General features: G+C 32.7%; 1 protein-coding gene across 4 annotated transcripts in view; it reads right to left on the bottom strand.

Moving 5' to 3' along the window:
* The window catches only part of LOC138694438 (sialin-like), a 246340-nt gene that overhangs the window by 74020 nt on the left and 155296 nt on the right, over nucleotides 1–17024 (bottom strand). For all 4 annotated transcript variants that reach the window (XM_069818147.1, XM_069818146.1, XM_069818145.1 and 1 more), the window contains one exon: nucleotides 6872–6973. In XM_069818147.1, the coding sequence (XP_069674248.1) occupies nucleotides 6872–6960 (89 nt within the window). In that variant the 5' untranslated portion in view covers nucleotides 6961–6973. The remainder of the gene's footprint in view (nucleotides 1–6871; nucleotides 6974–17024) is intronic.

Below are 17024 nucleotides of genomic sequence, written 5' to 3'. Positions count from 1 at the left end.
AAGTGGACAAAAAGAATAAGAAATGAAGCTGTATTGGAAAAAGTAGGTGAAGAAGGAATGATGCTGAAACTGATCAGGAAGAGGAAAAGGAATTGGTTGGGTCACTGGTTGAGAAGAAACTGCCTACTGAAGGATCCACTGAAGAGTTCGGGGCAGAAGAAGATACCAGATGATAGAAGACATTAAGACTTTAAGATACATGGATCATATGAGGAGACAAAAAGAGAGGCAGAAAATAGGAAAGACTGGAGAGAGCTGGGTTTGCAATGAAAGACCTGCCCTTGGACAGAACACTAAATGAGTGAATTAATGAGTTACCCTATCCTTGTTACATGTACCTCATATAATTGGAACCACTAAAACTTATCTTTCTTGTATATTTTTTTAATTTATTTTTTTTAAGTGCTTGATGTGAAAATATATAAATATATTTGATTTCCCTAAAATTATGAGCGAAAAGAACAACTGAAGGGTGCTTCAGGTCAATGATTCCAAAATTATGCAAGAAGTCTCTAACAGGACTAACGTAAGATAGGAGGGAATAAGGTCAATTATAGAGGTTTCACGAGATCTTCAATCTGGGACTTGTTAACGACTTATAAATTTCGAAAGACCTGAAATGTACGTACGTGTGTAGGCGAGTGAGTGAGTGAGTGAGTGAGTGAGTGAGTGAGTGAGTGAGTGAGTGAGTGAGTGAGTGAGTGAGTGAGTGAGTGAGTGAGTGAGTGAGTGAGTGAGTGAGTGAGTGAGTGAGTGAGTGAGTGAGTGAGTGAGTGTGTGCGTGTGCGTATGTGGCTATTTTATGCGTACCATGTATATACATGGAATAGTTTCATTTAATATGAATTCTGATATGACTGGAATTATTCAGATTTATAATGAACTCTCTGCATCTGCAAGATTTCATGGAATATGAATTATTTTATACATAAAATATTCACACTTTTAGTGAACTCTCTGATACTTCTTTACTATATAAGTTATATATGAATTTTTATATGCAAGAAAATGTTCCGATATATAATAAATAATATTCTGTATTTATTTGAGATGTCTTCGTATAATATCAAAATTAGAGTTAATCTTGGAAAAAAAAAGCTAGAATCTGTACATGAGTTATATGTGTGTGGAATATTCGTAATACTAAGCACAATGGCACATCTTGCGTTGAATACAGAGACACTGAAAACTGGTTACTGTTCTTTGAATTACAAACGATGACGCCAATTCCCTAATATTCCTGGAACAATCACAATAGCATTCCTAACAGATAATAACATTAAGCAGCTGCTTAGTGCAGTGTTGAACTATTTTGTGAACAATAATCAACACGTATCCACTGCATATTTAGAAGCTGATAGTTTTTGTTCATGGAGAATATATAGTGGAAACGAAATATTTCATCATTTGAACAAACTAAATCACATTTTAAGACCCTCTGGACGTGTGTTAATAAGTTTTTCGTAGACAATAAACTTAGAGCACAGTTCAATTTCCTATACAGTATATAAAAAACTGATTCATGGATTCCCTCTAACCGCGTGAAACGTTTATAGTGTTCGTGATTCTTATTGTGACCATGGTTGTAAAAATGTTTAGGATTTGAAATAAGAGTTAGATATTTATTTTCATTTGTCTTCATACTCCCCGCACTTAAATTTAACAAAGCGTAAACTTCTCGTTAATTACTTAATAATCGCTTCGTCATTCCATGGGGCCTAGTCTCGAGGCAAAAATGCAGTATATTGATAGATGAAACGATTCACATATCAATATGGCGTTAATGAGTTGTTTGATATTGTAGTCAATAGTAATATTAATTATGACATTATGAATTGAATTCATTTGGAAATTAATACCACAGTTTAATACTTTAAATTAGACTAGTCCTATGTTAAATTAATTATTTTTGTCTTTATACTCTCCGCATTTATGAAACACCTAATTTGTGTACAAATAATAGTTGTTATATTGAATTAAAATTAAGTTTAATGTTTCCTAAACTTCACACGTCAAAAAACGTTTCATGTCAATCTCTTCCAAGTCCATCTGATATTGAAATCGCAGTTTAACTGTTATCAAAACGTCCCCCTTGCATAAAGATATGAATGACTGAAATAAAGAAATACCAAAATACATTATTCATTTTATTAAGCAATATGTCATCGTCACTATTGGAATTGTCTAAAGAATGGACAACATTCCTGAGAGCTAAGTGGTTTCTTTCAGAAAATACTGCGATACACACAATCTCTTAAAATATAAAAACAAATGAGGATGGAATGTTAAATGTTAGGGCCTATGTTTTATTTAACGACACTCGCAACTGCAGAGGTTATATCACCGTCGCCGGATGTGCCGGAATTTTGTCCCGCAGGAGTTCTTTTACATGCCAGTAAATCTACTGACATGAGCCTGTCGCATTTAAGCACACTTAAATGCCATCCACCTGGTCCGGGATCGAACCCGCAACCTTGAGCATAGAAGGCATGAGGATGGATCCGCTAACATAATAAGTATAGGTTGCTCATTCCATTTGATCAACGCTGTAGTAGAAGTATCACCTGGACTATGAATGAACAAATAAAGCTCTTTAACTAACGAATGCACTGCAGGTGTCATCGACGCAACTTCCATAAGTAGTAATGAAATTTTTGTTACAATTTCTCGCGAGTGGTAATCAAGAAAAATGTTCCATGTTAAATATAAATATATAGTTATCCTATATGTTTTCCATCATCAAGAACTTGCATGCGTCTCCCGGGGTTTTGCTCCAAGTCAATTTTTGAATTCTTTCCGACTGGACTGTAGGCGAACACGCGATAAGACTTTCTTAACAAAGGAGAACTGCAATCATACGCAGAATTAGGACACGATCCCTGGTTCCTCTCATAGTTAAAGATCGTCTTAATCTACATAGGCCTATATCACATCAACTATTATTGCAGGTGCATTAAAACCCTATAATGTTTTATAGGCCTATACGTTACGAGTATAATTATTACGTATATGTAGCATTTCATGAGTGTATAATTAAAATTTGCTGTAGAGTTGTTATAGAAGACATCGCAGTACACAGACAGACTGCATGTCCAAAAGAACTCTTTGGGTGTGAATGATGCTGAAAACGTGAGTGTTCCTGACAACCTCGAAATCCGAATTTTACAGCAACACAATAATTCTTATAGTGATACAATAAAAATACAAAAAAGAAACCTTTGGCCGCCATTTTTAAGAAGGCTAAACAACCATTTGTGTCTGTTTTTTGAATGAAGAGCCACTGTTTTAAGTCAGACCGGTTAGAATTCGTCTGCGTTGTTCCTAGTTGAAATGACCTGCAGACATGAAGAAAATTTTCAAAAAGCGTAGATGAAATCAATGCTCATCTATAGATTTATAGACAGACAGATAGACAGTATGCCAAAAATGCTGAAAGTGTGTTTCTATGAACATCTAAAAATAGATTATTTGCAAAAAACATTATTTTTTATACTTCGTACAATGAGAAAGTAAAAAAAAATACGTCATTATTAGAGATCCTACTGTAGTATTCTATCATGTGACCACTTTCTATATTCAAATACAAATAATAATAATAATAATAATAATAATAATAATAATAATACTAATAATAATAATAATAATAATAATAATAATAATAATAGTCAATTAACATCAAACATAATATTCAAAACTTCTTAAAGAACGTAATCATGACATTAGATAAAGGCCTACATGGAATGAAGAATTTCATGCAATATACGCAGAACATGGCCACTGAAATCGAAGATCAGAAGCAATAGGACTATTAAATATTTAATACTAGCTGATAATCTGTAACAGAAATGTAGAAATACTATTCCAATTGAAGTGGCAGATATTCCGTGAACACAAGCTAAAAGTAATGAATACGTGGAACTAACTGAAGATATTAAAACAGATATACAAAGTCACTAGATTGCGTACTATATAAGTTCCATAACAATTTTAACCACAGGAATTATTTCAAATTCCAACATTTCGGTACTGAAACATGAAACCAACTAATTTAAGTTACTCATTATTATGCAACCAAATTCGGAATAGGATCGGTGAGTTTGGGAACAACGACCAGCGTCGGTGCATGTATGTTACGTCATCAGTACAAGTACTCTCATTTCTCGTACATACTACTTCAGCGTTGTGAGTAATGGTGTTCGCTTCAGTTACCATGCCGCGGAGGAAGTGAGAAGTAGTACATAGTCAGACTAGGCAAGTAATCTACAATGCTATTAAATTTTGTGATGATAAGAAAGTATGCGGTGTAATTGTGCTTTTATCACGTGCTATAGAACGTGTTGCAGCAATGGTACAAGTGAATAATAGCCTATACAGTCTGCAGAATTCGTGACGAAGGTAAGCAAACAGAAGATAAAGGACTGAAAGTATCGACATCCAAAGTTAATTTGAGACCAGCAGTGAATAAAATAAAATTGTAAGATATGGGCAAATCAATTATTAGAAAACAGTTCCACAACTATTATACCGTTCATAAGGAAATTCCTACACTAGGAGAACTACTTCAGTTTTGTAAGGCGAAAATACAATTTTAAAGGATGTAAAGAAACTTTGAGACAAATTGTAAAATCTATAGGGTTAACATTTAAAAAATGTAAAAACACGCGTCAATTCTTAATAGAATAAGAAGATTTCTTGAGAAAACGAGCAGAATATCTTCGATTCATGAAGAGGAACGAGAGTGAGGACAAGTCTGTGGTGTATATTGATGAAACCTGGTTTCATACACATTACACCAACAACGAATGCTGGCAGGATTTAAATATGTCAGATGTGAGCACTAATTACAGTCCTGGTCAAAGACTGATAGTAGTGCATGCTGAGAGCGATGATGGTTTCGTTCCAGGTCTGTTTTTAGTGTATGACGCAAAATCACATTCTGACGACTATCATGACGAGATGAGTAGTATTAAATTTCTTAAATGGACAAGACAGTTGATACCGAGACTACAAAGAGGAAATATTGTTTTAGCCTACTCGTACTAGATAATGTTCTTACCACAGTAAGCGAAAGAATAAAGAACGACCGGAAAAGACAGTTACAACAATGGCTTCATGATAATTAGGGCTAGGATTTTGTTGAAATTGCATCTTTTTCTAGTAAGCCAGAAATATAGCTGCTTTAGTATTTATATGTTATGTGATAAACTGAGTGTTTTAAGACATATTTGTTAGGGCAATTTTTTGCATTTTTTGCGTATTTCAACTCATAAGAGCATTTTTTTGTTTTATTCGGTCATTTTTTAGGCATTTTCATTTAATGTTGGCCATAAATCCCCATTATTAATGTAAAATAATGTTTATTTCCTTTGATATTTTCTCTACATACTCGTATTTTGTCCATTAATACCCATTATTTTGTACAATATTTTAATCATTTTCCTACACAAATATTGCCATTTTAACGTAGTACATTCCATGCAATGGATCAGTCCAACCACCCCTTCAATATAGACTCCTCTATGCCTGTTAGTTCCGGATAAGAGTGGCCTTTTGGTGGACTACATGGAAACTACATCAGTAAAATAATTAATTAATTAAAGTGTACTACTTAGAAAAAAATATTTAAAATTAAATAAACTTAAATGTTGGTACTAGAATTTAATTTAATTACTAAATATTAAGTAGTACAAAACCTTTTTTTTCTACTAAGCCAATTATGTAAGATCAATTTTTAGGGCATTTTAAGGGCATTTTTGAAAGATTTTAGGTCATAAATGCATTGTTTTTCAGACATTTTTTCATGATTTATAGGTCATCAAAAACCTACCCCTAATGATAATAATGTTGCGTACGAACAAGATATGCGAAGATCGGAATTGCTTACTGTAGTAAAGGAAAAGCGACCAATACCAGGGTATGGAATAGATATACTGTTGCGAAACGAAGGGGTTATTCCCATTAGAATTCCCCCATAGCTTCTGGATCTAAATCCAACAGAGCTGATATGTCATCAGGTAAAATATAAAATAGCTGAGAGAAACGAGGACAGTGTTTCATTAAACATTGAAAAACTATGGTATCTAATGCTTTTAAAACCATAACGATGAATGATTGGCAGAAAGCAATCGCTTATGTGCGAAAAAAATCTGAAGAATACTGGATACGGAATGGTTTAATAGATAAGAGGTGGCGAGAAAAGTAGCTATTACTGTATGTGTTGGTGATATTGTGATGGCAGTAGCACTGCTGAAGGTCACGATGAGATACAGCTCACAGTTCAGAAGATGGCAATCCGGATGAAAGCACTACTGATACAGCAGAGGAAACACAGGACTCTTAACAGTAGAGAGTGTTCAACGATTATAGACATCGCACAAAGTATACAAGTACATAGGACTATATCATTCTCAAATGTACTGAATAATGTGCTCCAGTTTTCATATTATGCAGAGTGTATACTTGCAATCCGGCCATCAGCTCTCTCGCTCGCTATACCTAGTAGCGCCGAGCTTGGTTGAGTAATGCATTTATTTGAATTTCCGCACTATTTAACAGCTTTCACATTGTAAGGAAATGTATAAATCTTAACAATGTAATTGGACATAATGCTGTAATAATAATAATAATAATAATAATAATAATAATAATAATAATAATAATAATAATAATAATAATAATAATAATAATGGCTTTATTTAACCTGGCAGAGTTAAGGCCGTAGGGCTTTCTCTTACACTCAACTAGGATTAAAACTTGCTTACATAGTTGAACATACAACTGAATCGTATTTGATGATGATGATAATAATAATAATAATAATAATAATAATAATAATAATAATAATAATAATAATAATAATGAAGTCACTTACGGTACTGATTCGAGGTGTGCATCCGTCCCTTTGCTCGGTGTGGTGGAGGTGGAGAGGGTCTCCTTTGGCACGACAGAGGCGATTGTCATCGTCGGTCACAGCCTGCAACACAAGTAAATGGCACGAGGTCAGCCCAGCACATCACGTCCACAGTGGCCGTTCATGTCTAGGATGCAACTAGTGTTCTCACGACCTGCCGGGCGTTGAGCCTTTCGCAGTCTGACCATCACTACAACAAGGAGCCCGTAGGAAATTCGGTCACCTGAAAAATGCGGGTTCCGATCTGCGTTGTAACGAAATTTTAATTTACTACTCAACCGATCCTAACATACGCAACGGTTATGGAGCAACTCTGATGTTACATGGAGAACACGACACCTATTTCGAATCCCGCCTATGTTTGTCCGTAGTCAATGTCATGATGAGTAGAACATTTAATGAAGAAATAATGACTGGGTTAAGTTATTCACTATGAAATAAAGTAAAATACATAAAAAGGTAATAAATGTGAGATAAATGAATAAGAAATTCAAGTTAAGAACTGTAGGAGGAAAACAGGTAAAAAAGAAAGAAACAGTAAAAATAAAATAAAAATGCGAGTAATATGAAATAATAAAATTAGACATGTGAATAAAATCAACGAACAAGGAAGGACACAAATTAAAGTCAGAATTATAAGAGTTGCGCTCAAACGTGGGTTCGATTCCCGCTTGGGCTAGTTACCTATTTGGGTATCTTCCGATATTTTTCTCAACCGTAATGCAAATGTCAGGTTATCTATGCTGAATTCTCTCGTCAAAGACCATCTGGTTGTCACCAATTCCATTGACGTTAAATAACTCAGTAGGTGATACAGCGTCATTAAATAACTAAGTAAAGAAAAAGAAACAACAGACGATTGAAGGAAATAAAATATGAAAATAAATAATAATAACAATAAATAAAAATAAATAAGTTTTCTTCTCCTTAACATGTCCTTTCGTGGATAGGAGAGAGAGATTAAGTTAAGACATCTCACAAATGCGGGCTTCCCTAGTCATGGGATCGGCATGACACAGATCCACCACAGAGACATCAGAGAACAATCGTAAGACAACGAACAAATATCCCGTCCCTGGACGGAAGATACATTTCTTCCATTAGCCTACCTACACCGAAAATCGAACAAATAATAATTATTATATTATATTATATTATATTATATTATATTATATTATATTATATTATATTATATTATATTATATTATATTATATTATATTGCATTACATTACATTATATTATATTATATTATATTATATTATATTATATTATATTATATTATATTATATTATATTATATTATATTATTATTCGAATAAAAAGTGAAAATAAATAAAACTAAAGGAGAAAGTGAGGTAAATTAGACTTAAACTATTGGACGAAAACAGAAGAGTGAAGGGAAAGAAATAAAATGTTAAACGAATATATATATATATATATATATAATATAAATAATTATTGAAGTGAAGAAAGAATAACAATCAAATAAAAAAATAAAGAAAATTAAGACAAAATACAAGCAGTTACAGTTGTAGGAATATAACAGAGTAAGAGAAGAAAAAAAATTAATAAAAGATAAAATTATAAATAATAAATTAAGCAATAAATGGCCAATGAATAATTTCAGACAATGAAGAGAACTGTAAAGCACAATAAAAAATGTAAATGAAACCGCAAATGACTATGAACTTAACATAGATATACTGAAACCAAGTCACTGACATGCCAAGAAAAAGATAAATAACGAGTTACAATAGTGCTGAATAATGGTAGCATTGAACAAGTTTCATCATTCAACAACCTCGGAAATATTATTTCAAATTTAAATATTGATGACATAGAACATAAAATAAATACACACATATAACTCTATAAATGGCATCATAAGATAATTTGGAAAACTGACGTTAAATGAGATCCAAACTGAACTATATCATATAACAGCAAATAAATTGTAAAATTCGGAAGCGAAACATGTAAAACAAAGAGAAAAATCAAAACCTGAAGCAGCCCAAATGAAATTATTTATTGCGACAATATAATAATGCAGTGGTTCCCAACCTTTATTGACTGATGACACAATTTACTGAACGCCCATGATATCGCGACACACCGGTATTTGGCTTTAATAATAATAATAATAATAATAATAATAATAATAATAATAATAATAATAATAACAATAATAATGCTTTTCTTCTGGAGAAAAAGGTGGTGAAACTCTGTGTAGAATATTTAATAGTGGATGGGGAGATGATTACTGTTCACTGCACGGAAATTTTGTTGTTTTTAAATTCCTTTTCATCCAACTAAGACTTTCAAGGCCAAAGCGGAATTCAAAGAAAAATTATATAAAAACAATTATTCACACACATTTCGGTTCCATGACGAAAAATGCAAGAAAAAGGTGCCGGAATGCCATTCCAGCGCGTTCCGCCAAAAAAAGCACTGATAACGTCTATGTAGTGTCAGACATCCAGTGTTGTAGATAGGTCGATGGTAACACGCAATCGACAATTCTAAAAAAAACAAGCAGAAACTTGAGTGACATTAGAAGAAAAACAAAGGTATGTGTTAAAAATTCCAATCTATCTATGCTGGATGTGCGATAAAAGATTTTTATTATAGTTTTTGAAAAATTAATGTGAAGTCTGCGCTTGGTGGATTGCACAGCTTCTCTAAACGTGGCCTTATGGTTGACAGACCAACAAGTAAATCACCTTCAAGATGCAGCAGTTTGTTCCTTTGCTTAGATTTCATTATTTTCATGGTACAAAATGCTCATTCACACAAGTATGACGTTAAAAACGGCAGTCCTAAATGTCTTTTTAGTTTATCCGGCACCATTCGCAAAACATTTCCGCATATAAGACACTCAGGATTTTGTTTAGGGCCTATATTCATTCCCACGCCATGTAAAACCATATTGCAAATATTAATACATTTACGAAACGCAATACGTTTCTGTGAACGCTGAAAGAAATTTTCGCTCACATTATTTGAAATAGCATTGCTATCATCTGATCCAGAACTTGATTCAAATTATCTTTTTCGAATTAAACATTTATCCATAATAAAATCTAAGAAAGCACTTTTGATAAACAGTCGCACTATCACCCGTTCACACATATATAATAATTACTGACGATTCTAAACTGCGTTTATTACTAAGTGGGAAGAGTAAACGAATTACTAAGCATTGTTGCGGTGTTCACTTTCATTCGAATTATCGCTAGGCAGAAAAATTAAACTGAGCATGCATTGTTCTACGTAGGTGTTGCACGTTTGGTAAAGTACCCACTTAACGCCCACGATAGTATATTCTACACAGAGTTTCACCATCTTTTACTCCAAAAGAAAAGCATTATTATTATTATTATTATTATTATTATTATTATTATTATTATTATTAAAACCAAATACCGGTGTGTCGCGATATCATGGGCGTTCAGTGGAGTAAAGTCTGTCTCAAAATAAAATGTATCATATCAAAGACTTCGTTGTAAATAAAAAAAAAATGCGTTGTAAAAAGACTTTCTGGATGGCGTAAAATTTAATTTACAATTCCAAAATTTCGCGGCACACTCCACTGGGATTCGCGACACACCGGTTGGGAACCCCTGTAATAATGCATTATTAGGATTAATAAGATTAAATTGTCAAAGAAATGAAGTTAAAAGATAAAATCAAAAGCTGAAAACATATTTTCAGAAATCGATGATTATAGACAAAATGGGAAGCGTATAATGGAAAGATGAAACATTCTCGATTTCCAAAAGCGGAAATGAGGAGGCAGAAGAGATAAGGAAGGCCACTTGAAAGATAGATAAGCCAGTGAAAATCGGAACAGGCAGATATAGTCTGACCCGGAAATTTATAATAATAATAATAATAATAATAATAATAATAATAATAATAATAATAATAACAATAATAATAATAAAGAGATAGAAAGACTTTGAGAGAACAAAGAAATGGCGTCAAGTATACAGTATTTATAGGAGAAAACCTTAACTAATGAAATAAGGAAGAAAGGAAATAGTTACGAAATTTATTAAAAATTGTTACAAATAAATATAAATCAGACCATGAGAGAGGAAGAGGGAGATACAAGTTTCAAGAATAAAATAGAAAGAAAAAGAAGAAAATAGCAAGTGAAACAAGAAATATGAAATTAATAAAATAAAGTATATTTAAACATTTTCAATAAAAATTAATTAAAGAATGTAAGATTTGAATAATGAAGACCTGAAGTCGGTTAAGAAGCATTAGAAGGAAACAGGTGAAGGAAGAAATAGAATTAAAAAGAGGAAAAATCAGAATGATAAGGAAAAAGAAGGAAAACACTAAATGAATGAAACTATTAATTGAAGACCTTTCCGGAAACAGTATGTAACATCAAATTCTTTACATGCGTTATGTAGGTGGAAAAAGTAATTTTAAAGTAAATTTTAAAGTAATTTAGAACAATAAATTATTGCATTCAGTGGCTGTATCCTTGTTTAGTCAAATGGTTATGATACGAAATATAGGCCTAATGGAATATGCACCTAAAATCCTTTATCCTGAAAAATTAGTTACAGTTTTGTTGCTTACATCCTTATTCTGGGTGGTTTTCAATGGGAACAACAAACGAAAAGCAACAATGAGGCAGAGATCAGAAGAAATAAAACATCTTCTGTGACAATTTAAAAAAGAAAATATATAAACATACATATTAAGAAGCAAAATTAATTGAGAAAGTAATAAAGATGGGAAAACTATAAACAACCAAAGAATGATTTCGAATTATTTACTTCTTTACTCACTTATTTGCTTATTTATTTGTTTACTTATTCATCCATTTATTTACACATTCTTTACTTTTTCAATTCTTAATTTTTTTATTAGTTATTCATCCATCCACCTATTTATTTATTATTTATTTATCAGATTTATTCGTTAATTATTCAAGCCAGGCAAAGATGAGAAATAAGAGATTGACGATACCTAACTTGTAGTTAGTGAATAAGTAAAAGTTGATTTATAGACTGCATGCCAGATTTATTTGTTTGTTGATTGATTGATTGATTGATTGATTGATTGATTGATTGATTGATTGATTGATTGATTGATTGATTGATTGATTTATTTATTTGTTTATTTATTTATTTTACTCACTCACATTCATTCATTCATTCATTCAACCATCCACTCATTTATTCATCCATCGATTTGTTTACTTATTTATTTATATATATATATATTTATTTTATTTATTTAATTGAATATTTATTTATTTGTTTATTTATTAATTGATTTGTTTGTTTGTTTGTTTATTTATTTACTTAATTTGTTCGGTAATTATTCAAATCAGACAAAGATGAGAAATAAGAGATAGACGGAACTAACTTGTAATTAGAGGATGAAGTGAAAGTTGATTACAGGCTGCATGTCAGATGAATCTGGCAAACTTATAATTAACAACTTCTCAAGAGCTGATGGAAGTGTGTTGAGGTGCGAAACCAGTTCAGTACTGACTTTCATATCGCGTACCTACAGTATAAAGATGCAGCAAATGCTAACATCTCGAAAACAAAGCTAGGAATCTTCTCTACTGAACAACAAAATATAAATTTATAGTCTTAAGAGACAAACCAATTACTATGAAATGCTGATTGTACATTGATCGAGTTTAGTGCAAGTTAAGGAGAAGTGATGAAAATGTTGGAGTCTAGTGTTAAGAATAATGCTGCCACTTTATGTACTGGTTTCATTAACAAATGTTAAAAATGAAAATGTTCGAGTCTAGTGTTAAGAATAATGCTGCCACTTTATGTACTGGTTTCATTAACAAATGTTAAAAATGAAAATGTTCGAGTCTAGTGTTAAGAATAATGCTGCCACTTTATGTACTGGTTTCATTAACAAATGTTAAAAATGCACTAACACATTATTTGTTAACACATGCTAAAATTTTAACTTATTGTGTTAACATTATTTCGTACATTTCCAGATGGATGTTTACTAAAATTTTAACTCTCGCGAAAATTAGGAATAGTAATGTATCAGAGAGGCCGTGTCAGAACCAGTGCTTTTCTTAACACGTTTCCGCCGCTTCGCATAGAGAAAACTCCTGCAATATTACGATCCCTTCCACAATTATTATTAGGCTACTTGAAGAGTAAAACAATCAAAGTCACAATTCTCGTACTGGTGGTAGTGATGGTGATGGTGGTGGTGATGGTGGTGGTGGTGGTGGTGGTGTGGTAGTGGTGGTGGTATTAGTAATAGTAATAGTAGTAGTAGTAGTAGTAGTAGTAGTAGTAGTAGTAGTAGTAGCAGTAGCAGTAGTAGTAGTAGTAATAGTAGTAGTAGTAGTAGTAGTAGTAGTAGTAGTAGTAGTAGTAGTAGTAGTGGTGGTGTTGGTCGTGGTTTTATTTTACCTGGCAGAGTTAAGGCATAAGGCCTACTCTTCCACTCAACCAGGTTTGAATAATATACATGAAATACATAATTATGTAATAGAATAAAAACAACACAAAAAAGATACCTTAAAGATTACATAAATATAATAGAAAATTACAAATAGTCAAGATCAGTTATATAATAAAGGAGAGGCCGAGACGTAGATGGGAGGATAATATTAACATGGATTTGAGGGAGGTGGGATGTGATAGAGACTGGAATAATCTTGCACAGGATAGGGACCAATGGATGGCTTATGTGAGGGCGGCAATGAACCTGCGGGTTCCTTAAAAGCCATTTGCAAGTAAGTAAGTAAGGGGAATATAAATTAAAGTAGAAAATTACATATAATCAAAATCAGTTACATAGTATAAGGGGAATATATACAATTTATAAGATAAACTGCTCGAGATAAACTCGATGTGGGATACAAGACATAAAAAGTTAAATAGCAAAAACGTACTATATAGCATACAGATAACAAGCAATTAACTAAAATATCAAGATAATAAAAATAAAAGAAGAGAAAAAGAAAGGAAGAGAGAGGAGAGAAAAGAAATAATAACTTGGTCATGTAAAGCAAATTGTTTAGAAACTTCCGCAAGAGTCAAGTTCTGTTCAATAAAAACATTTCTAAGTAAATTGTACTTAAAAGATTTTAGACTCCGACTGTTCCTGAGTTCCTGTGACGAGGAATTACAGGAACGGGCTGTGTGTACCCATATTGTGAAGGAAGAAGAGTAGAGAGATATTTGATATGGTATTGAAAGAACAAGGTTATGCTGTGAACGTGTATCACGGTTGTGGTGGGATGCTAAAAGTGTGAAACGAGGAACTAGGTAAATAGGTATGGAATTATTTAGAATCTGATTAGCAAACAAAGTGAATGGACTGAACGTCTCTCTCGTAAACGAAGTCAAGTTAATTGTATGAAATACTCGGAGACATGATCATAGCGAGGCTGTTAAAAATGAAACGGACACAAGCATTATGAACACGCTGAAACTTCAATGACAATTCAACACTAAGGTCACTATACAAAATGTCGCAATAGTCAAAGTAAGGCATCACCAGGGTCTGTATCAAGATCTGTTTCAGTTCAGGAAAGAAGTTTTTCAGTCTTTTCAGTGAATACAAGATTGCGAGTTTTTTTCAAGACAAATTTTACCTGTGCATTCCAGCTGAGGTTCGAATCAAAATGGAAACCTAAGTTTTTAACGGTAGTATTGAATGGTATTATTATAGTAATGTTTAAAATCACTGGCAAAAGTGTATTAATGCTGATGGAGGATAGTAATCTTTGATGTAAGGGTGATGTCATCATCTAATTCAGTAGGCTATATTACTGCAAAATTTATTGATGCTCCTAATGAAAAGTAGGAAAGGATGACTTTGTCCGTGGTGATAATTCTCCTTTATTTATCAGTGTTTATAAGAAGAACTCTAAATTTTGTAGTAATTACTGAATTATATGATTACATCACCTTATGAGCATTGTGACTTCGATTGTTTTTCTCGTGTACTCTTCACTTGTTATTGAAATTGAACAGCAAAACTGATGGTATGAAATGAAATAAAAGATTCAATTTTAATGATAGAGAAAAGTTTTGTTAGTGGAATACAAAGACAGTTTCGAATGCAAGAAAACAGAAGTTGTGACGGGAGGTGCGGATTACTAACGCATTCAATTGCTATGGAGAGGTTACCGCAAGAACTAAGCAACGTAACATTTTGCGGCCGCTCTTGAATTGATTAATACGTTTCATAGGCCTATACAGTATGTTTGTCTCATTCGCACTATAGCATTACAAACTAATTTAGTTAGCATGGGATATATATATATATATATATATATATATATATATATATATTAGGGTGGCCCTTAGCTATAGGTAATTTTCCGAAAGTTAAAATTGTGCAGCTCCCACCCCCTTATCTTGTTCCAATTGACAAAAAAATGATCTGTGCAAATTTACAGCTCAATCGGACAACTGCTCGGCGACCCTCAAACGCTTTGAAGTTGGAACATAGTATACGCAACGATTAATTCCATACAAAAGCGGTATACTCTTCCCTATCTCGACCATTTCTTTTTTTCTTCTTAGAGAAATTTATGTGGACATTCTAGCGACCCCAGCAATTGTTTACAAATATTCTGAACGAAATTTCTCAAAAATTAATTCAAAAAATTCCTGAAAATAAAACGAAAAATTTAAGAAATATAAGGTTTTTTTTAGTAACGCGCACAACTTCTATAAGAGAAACACATTTTTATTTACAACAATAATTTCTATATAATCAAAACACTATGTATATGAACGAACATTGAACATTATTTTTTCCTAAGGGAGAATTTAGTAGCAGTTGGATATTTTTTACAGTCTCTGGTAACAATCTGTAAAACAAATTGTTTCTCAGTTTCATCTTTTGTGAGAATATTATTGTAATCCTGAATAAATTTGACTTATTTTTCTGCAACGTCCTTCACAACAACTACTGTATCTTCTAAAGTTTTTTAAATTCCACTTTTGTAAACAGAACCATCCTTCCAAGTTGAAGGGTCTTTGTTGAGGAAATCGGTGTTGATAGAAAATCTCGTGAAGAAAATTTTAGTACCAGGAGCTACAAAAAACGAAAACTCAATATTTGTAAAGGAAGAAAAATCATTCTGTTCCAGAATGTAGCTCTTCAGTTGATTTTCTTCTTCTTTTTCTTCTTCACCTTCGTTTGCTTCCAGTATAACTTGAGCCATATTTGCTTTAACCGCTGTTGGAACATAGTCATCAAATAAGGATAGAGCCGCAGTTTCGGGAACTAAGTACCAGAGATGGTTGGAAAATTTATTTGCAGCAGCCTTACTGATTTCTGGATCAATATCCTGATAATTTATCAGTTCACGCATGAATAGGAAATCATGATAAGGTGCTTTAATTGCTTCTGACAGAAACCATGCTCGAACATAGCCTACACTCGAGCACGAAAAATACATATTCTCTTAAAGAGTTCTTCTCCTTATGAGGTAACTGAAATTGATCTTGAAACAATTATATCTTGAATGCAAAAATTGCTTTTGCCATTCACCTAGCATGACTTCCAGCTCCTATTATATGAAATGATATCCCGTTCTTTGGAACGCTGCCAAGAAAAATCATCGTTAAAAATTCTTATCCTCTTCATTTTTCATCTGTCCCAAAGCTCTGAATGAACTATGTCACATAGATAGTCCATAATTTTCACAAAATATCTCTTTTTTCTTTTCCCTTGCCTGCAGTTCTACTCAAATATTTCTATAAACCTTCCCAATCATCATAGAGTTTGAATAACTTATGAACACAGTGGTCACTTTTTCTAGTACGTATTCGTGCTTTTTGTCAAAAGATTAAAACTTCTTGAATCTCCAATGCTACACTTTCCTTTGTTGTAAGATTTACAACTTGTACATTGTAGAAGGAACCGCTTAGAACTTGCCGGTTTGAAGGTAGTTTGGCTCCGATTATTTGATTGGAGATGTAGCCAACAAGAGAGACATAAAAGTATTGTCTTAACTTATGTGACGAACTACCTGAAGAGGTTGATGCCATTTTACAACTCTAGGAAATAAAGTCTTGAAAGTCACTTTACACGAGCAGTCAACAGGTCAGCACAGACAGTTCTGAATCAATAACTG

Source organism: Periplaneta americana, chromosome 2 (assembly GCF_040183065.1).
Source record: "Periplaneta americana isolate PAMFEO1 chromosome 2, P.americana_PAMFEO1_priV1, whole genome shotgun sequence".
NCBI lineage: Eukaryota > Metazoa > Arthropoda > Insecta > Blattodea > Blattidae > Periplaneta > Periplaneta americana.
This window is presented reverse-complemented; position numbering and strand designations above follow the sequence as displayed.